We start from the raw sequence: 6,279 nt of genomic DNA, 5'->3' as shown, positions 1-6,279 counted from the left end.
TTTGCTAGAGGTTAGTCATGAAAATGTTGAAATTTGACTTTTAGAAATGTCTTCTTCATACTTCGTAATCATAAATGCTAATTTTCTTCCCAGTATCTAAAATATGACTATGGTAAAAATAAGGTTCATTTAGATCCTGTTGTGAGTCCAATACTGTCATCAATTATCTATTTATTAGTGACTTGGGGTATTTTGTATGAGATTTTTGGTAAGAGTATCCACCTAATTTTTTGTAAGAAATTTCAACATTTTTTTTTTACTTTTAATTAAGATAAATAATGGGCATCTTTTCTAGATAGATAAGGCCTTGTGCTGGACCAAATCATGCTCCCTGTTATTATTTTTTTCCATACAGCAATTTTGAAGAGCTCAAAGTCTGCTTATCTTCAGTTTACATAACTTGCCCAAGATCAAACAGTTAGACAATGGCAGAACTCTCAGAACTGTGTAACTCCATGTCCTGGTCTTCTTCCACTATAGCACAGTGAACTTTTAAGACATATATTTGGACTTTAAAATTCATACACTTCCTATTCATGCCTTTGTGAATTAGTAAGCCATTTTCTGTTTGAAAACTATTTGTTTTTCTTCTGGGTTGTCATAAAAAGGGAAAGACGAAGAAATTAAAAAGTAAAAGGAAAAAGAAAAATATTTTGGGTGTTTCCATTAAACACTGCAGGACATTTTTGTACTTGAACATTCTTATGAGATAACGAAAGCAGCTGGTGCCAGACTTGAAAAGGAAACTGCACACAGTACCGTCTCTCTTGAACGTGTACAATGCACAGTGGCTGAGAGAAGGAAATGCAGCCTTGCCAGGGAAAACTATGACTCATGACGCAGAAAGTTACCTCCAAAAAATTCAAGAGAAAATATTCACTGTAGAATCTGGCAAGGGAGTGGATGGGAATTTCCTCCTAATCTCTCCAGAGAAAGTTAGAGTGTCCTTTTCTGGATGATGGTGAAAGGGAGAGGAACTGCTTGCATGAGAGCAGCTCCTTCAACAGAAGATCCTCAGGGGCACTTGGAGCAAAGCCAGCAAGAGCCCCTGGGCTGCAGACAACTTCTTGTTCCCTACATCTCAATAAAAGTGGTAGGTAGTTGGATAAAAATAACACACAAGGAGGTAGTAGATAATTACGGGTAGTTCAGAACAAGTTCTCGGGTTGCAAATATGACTCTACTGTTCACCAACTATGGACATGGGCAAATTACTTATCCTTACTGAACTGAGATAGAAATACTTTCCTCCAAGTGTTCTCAGAAAGATTAAATACGATGGTTTATGTTTATAACCATGAAGGATCCCTTACAGAACACATGTCCTTTAAAAATGGAGCTATTAGTGTTGTGTTGCATTATGCTATTATTGCAAATATTTGAATTATGGAAATGTGCTTATTTTTTTTAAGATTTATTTATTTATGCATACAAGAACTGTGGTGCAGGCCAGAGGTGTGGGGGTGGGGGTGAAAAGGATTCACTAGAGACAGAGTGGAGAACTGAACAGGCGGAGTGATTGAAATACACTGCTGAGGGGAGCAGCAGACAAGTCAGGAGACGTCTGCTGCACCATGTGGGTAGCTCCCTGGCTGGCTGTGTATCAAACTCGTGCTGCAGTGGCTGCAGATACCTTCATAGGTTGTGTCTTTACCCCTTGCACCACCAGGGAGGCCCCAGAGATATAATTTAAACATATATGCCATGTGTGTTAGCTCCCTGGCCAGGTATCAAACTCATGCCACAGTGATGGGGATAGCATGATAGTGCTGAGACTTAACCTCTTGCACCACCAGGGAGGCCCTGTTGTAGTTACTTTAATGGACATTAGAGTCTTTCCAGTTTGAAAGTACTACCAGCAAATATTCTCCTACCAAGTCCTACCAACCTCCATATACAAGTTGGCCCATGAGCTTTCTCTCTCTTGGGAAAATAACTGGGTGAAATGACTGGCTCTTATGGCAGGTGTATGTTTACCTGTCTTAAGAATTGAAAAGTGGTTTTCCAAAGTGCTTGGACCATGTATTATTTCCACCAGCAGTGCAGGAGAGTTCCAGTTGCTCCACATCTTTGCCAAGGCTCGGTGTGGTCAGTCTTTCTAATTTTAGACATTCTAAGCAACATGCAGTGCTATCTCATTCAAGTTTTGATCTATTTCCTTCATGGCGAATGATGGCGATCATCTTTTGCTGTCCTATTAGCCATCTGGGTATCTTCTTTGGTGAAGTTTATGTTCGAGTCTTTTGTCCGTATTTTATTGGGTTCTTTCATTGTTACTGAGTTTTGAGAGCTCCTTAGGTCTTGATGGAAATCCTTGACTGGCTTGGAACCAGCCCCCAGGATGGCCCTTCTAGGTGGGAGAGCTGGTGTGTTACCTGCTTGAGTCAGAAGAGGGAGCCCCGTGCTCGATACACAGCAGCCATGTCTTCTCTGAAACTGGACTGACACATTTCTTCTCTTGGAAGTGAATCTCCTAGAGACAACCCAGACTTCTGTACTGTGCAGGAGAAAAGGTCTAGAGAGAAAGTCTTCAATGATACTTCCCTTTCCACTTCCTCTTTTTTAACCTCCACTCACTGGCTTTGTGACCTTGGGGCAGTTATTAATCTATTAGAGAGTTCCTGGAAGTAAATAGTAAAAAGGCAGTTGGACCTACCTGAGGAGTGCTTGTGAGGAGGAAGGAAGTAAGAGCCCAGCACAGTGCCTGAGAGGCAGCTGCTCAGGAAAGCAATGGTCACAATCCGGTTTCCCAAAGGGCTCAGTGCAAAGGCAAACCCGGTACTGCTGGCCCATGCCCAAAGAACGCCTAGGAAATTGTATTCTTCCTGTATAAACCCTGGAAAATTTGGTGCCCTCTCTCCCCGATCTGAATCTGCCTTTCACTCATGCTTCCAAGTTATACAGGAAATCTGGACTTGACATGAAACTGAACTTAAATCTGCTGTCCCTGTCTTATATTTGGCTTTCAAGAGTCTATGGTTTTAGAGAGGCAGAGAAGCAGGAAAAGCCAATAGGATAGTCCAACACTTCTGTATGAATAAACCAGAAACAGTTTTAGTTTTCTGGGAAAATGGGGAGAAACACTAATAAGCTGGCAGGGGTATAAAGCAGAGCTCTTTCTCCCTCTGGTGTCTATGTCCTGGAAGCAGACAGAGACCCCAGCTACCCTGGCATCCCAGCTGGGATGTACAAGACAGGGGCTGCTACACAAGGGCCTGGGACTTCTCACTTTCAGGCCTGGGGCACACATAAATATTTAGAAATCCTTCATGAGTGGAGTGGGAAGCTTAGTATTCTGCACATAACAGTGAGGAGTTTAGGATGAAGACAAGAGCAAAGATTCCCCTGGCTACCTTGAAGTCAGTCCAATTCTAACTTTAGAGTCAGAGCCGGGGACACAGCAGCACAAGTGGGAAATCCTGGTTCTAGCTCCACAGCCACCTGCCTACATCTTCTTCCATTTTAATTCTACTCAGGTCACATTTATTCCCCTATAAGCCTCAGATCCCCTTCTCAGCTCTACCCTTGCAGCGATCACATGGGTCCTTGGATTTTAAATTCCTTAAAAGGAAGGACCAGAAAGACGACAACTTTTCAAGCACATTTAATAAAGAATATCTAATAGGTACTCTGCAGTTTTTAACATGGGTGGTACATAAATCAAGTTGAAATTAAAACTGCCAGGTCGAGCTTTGTTTCATAAATAATTTATTCTTCCATTTACCTGGAAGGTAAAAATATATAAATAAATAATGTAATACAAAAATAAATTTTAAAAAATGTAAAGTTTTTAGCCTTCCTTTCCAATGCAATCCATTCACAACAGTCACATTAGGAACCCCTGCTAGCTGAAGAAAGTCCAAAATCATCAGCAGCATTGTCAATTCCCTGAGCATCAGGCTGGGCAATCTTCAGTTTGGAAGGTAATCTGTAAGTCTATTAAGGAAGAAAATGTTCCTGAAGATTTCTCTTTTGACGATCACCCAGGCACAGCTGCTGCACTCATTGTCCTGCAGGTAACACACAAGACTGAAGTAGTATTTCTTCAGTTTCAGGATGGTCTTATTTGCCCAGGTGAACTTGTCCTCCTCCGCTATTTCGTCCAGGATGGGCTCCAGCTGCATCATCTGCCCATAAATGTTCATAAGGAGTTTCTCAATGATGATCTCATTCCAGCCAGTACTGGTGTGATTTCTGCCGAAGATCCCAAAGATCTGCTGAAGCATCTCATAGGTGACAAATATAGCATCTTCCTTCTGGAGCCGCGGTGGATTCATCACCTCCTTAGGGAGGGTGCTGTTCATCCTTTGCTGGAGGCAATCAGTGCTAGATGCATTCAACTGGCCCAGGATCCTCTGATTTGCCAAATTCCTGCTTCTTTGTTGGAATCGAAGCAAGTTGTAGCCTTTGGAAAGAGCTGTGGTGCAAAAGCACACCAGGAGAACAACCAGGATGCACCTGTTGGCCATGGTGACAATAAGAAGAACAGTGCCTTCTGCTACACCTGAGGTGGCACAACAAAGGCTTCCAGAGTGAGTGTCTTTTCCCCATGGCTGTGGGCTATTTATATGGGTAGGTCCCCTGTTCTTTCTATTTGACAGGACTTTCCCACTTTCAGTTCCCCCTTTCTGTTTTCCTATGTCATTTCTTTCATTATTTTGGAATGCAATTTTTTTCTTTGAGCTCCTATTATGTTTTTGTATTAGGAAAAAAGAGAAACAAAAATGTAAGGATTAACATTTTTTGTTTTGCAAAATTTTGGTGATTTGGTGCTAAAGAACAACTGTAAGCTGAAACATTTAAAACTGCATCATTATAGGGTTCTTTGATTCTCTTAAGATTGTTTTTCCTTTTGGTCTTTGTTTATATGGTAGTTTTCTTTTTTTAAAAAAACTTTTTTTTAAGATTTATTTATTTATTTATACAAGCACTGAGTACAGTCAGAAGTGTGAGAGGGTGAGAGAATTCACTAGAGCCAGAATGGGGAACAGAACAGGCAGACTGACGAAATACACAGCTGAGGGGAGCAGTGGGCATGGCAGGAAAGGTCTGCGCACCATGTGGGACCCTCACTGGCGACTGGGGATCGAACTGGCGCTGCAGAGGCTACGGACAACTTCACAACCCAGAGCTCAACCACTGGGCCACGGGGGAAGACCCAATGGGAGTTTTCTTTATCTAGCAAACCCAACCATTCACAATGTCACTGAGAACTAAAGCTCTAAGCAGACAGAATGAATGTTACATGAGCCATGCACAAAAGCTCATGGTTACTTCTTGGGGGGCCTATGTAACTAATATATTCTTATTTTGTACATACTTCTAACTAATCAAAATTTGATTTTCCATTCTCATGCAAATAGATATTGTAAATTAGAGAGAGATCTAAAGGGAAAAATGGGAGAAAAAAATAAAGCAATCAGGGGGTGTTACTATTTAGACAATGATCCTATCTCAATATTTTTTAGGTCATTTTTTTTTTTTGTTCAGAGTGTAATAACTGGTTTTTCTAAGAGAACAATCAGTGAAAAATCATATTATGACTTTTATAGCCTACTTATATAGAAAAGGAGACATGTGATACATTTTTAAAATTTTCAATACAAAAATAAGTATAATAATTATTTTCAAGTAATAAATTGCTGTTTCAGAAAATCCAGCATTATCTTTCAACTTGAATTTACTGAATCCCTACTGTGTCTAAGAAACTGTAACATGAACAGCTGCAGATAGTAATCCTCACTCTCATGGACCATACAGTTAAGCAGGAGAGAAAAATATGAATCAAAGAAATACACCGAAGCACCATGCACCTGTGCCAAAGTATCATGAAGAGAGCATCTCATTGCTGGGGTTTCCGATGACATGGGGACATAATGCAGTAGAAAAGATTGGAGAGTACTGCCTGAGATGACACTGGGACTGAAATCAGAGAAAAGCCAGCTGGGGTTGCATGTGCAAAGGCCCTGAGGTGGAAGGACATCTGACCAAGGCAAAGGGCTGCATGGAAAGCCATTGTAACCTTGACTAGTCAGAGAAGAGTCTGAGATGAGGCCAGAGGGCAGAGAGAGTCATGTAGCAATGCTTGTGAGGCCATGTTAAGAACTTTTTCTTGGGGCATCCCAGGTGGCGCAGGGGTTGAGCGCTGGGTTGCGAAGCTGCCCGCAGCCTCTGCAGCACCGGTTCGATCTCCGGCTGCTCCCCGGCCACCGGAGGAGGGTCCCACATGGCGCGCAGACCTCCCCTGCCACCCACTGCTCCAGACCTCCCCTGCCACCC

The 6,279-nt window shown here is 41.9% G+C and overlaps 1 protein-coding gene across 1 annotated transcript; it reads right to left on the bottom strand.

The window, feature by feature from the left end:
* Positions 1-3,911: 3,911 nt before the first annotated feature.
* IFNB1 (interferon beta 1) lies at positions 3,912-4,469 on the bottom strand (the record flags this gene model as incomplete). The annotated part of the gene is made up of 1 exon (XM_084237767.1): positions 3,912-4,469. The coding sequence occupies one exon, from the start codon at positions 4,467-4,469 to the stop codon at positions 3,912-3,914; it is 558 nt and encodes a 185-aa protein (XP_084093893.1).
* Positions 4,470-6,279: the final 1,810 nt, after the last annotated feature.

The sequence above is a fragment of the Talpa europaea genome (assembly GCF_964194135.1).
Source record: "Talpa europaea genome assembly, chromosome: 7".
NCBI classification, from domain to species: Eukaryota; Metazoa; Chordata; class Mammalia; order Eulipotyphla; family Talpidae; genus Talpa; species Talpa europaea.
Note: the sequence above shows the minus strand (reverse complement) of the source record. Positions and strands in the feature narration are given on the sequence as shown.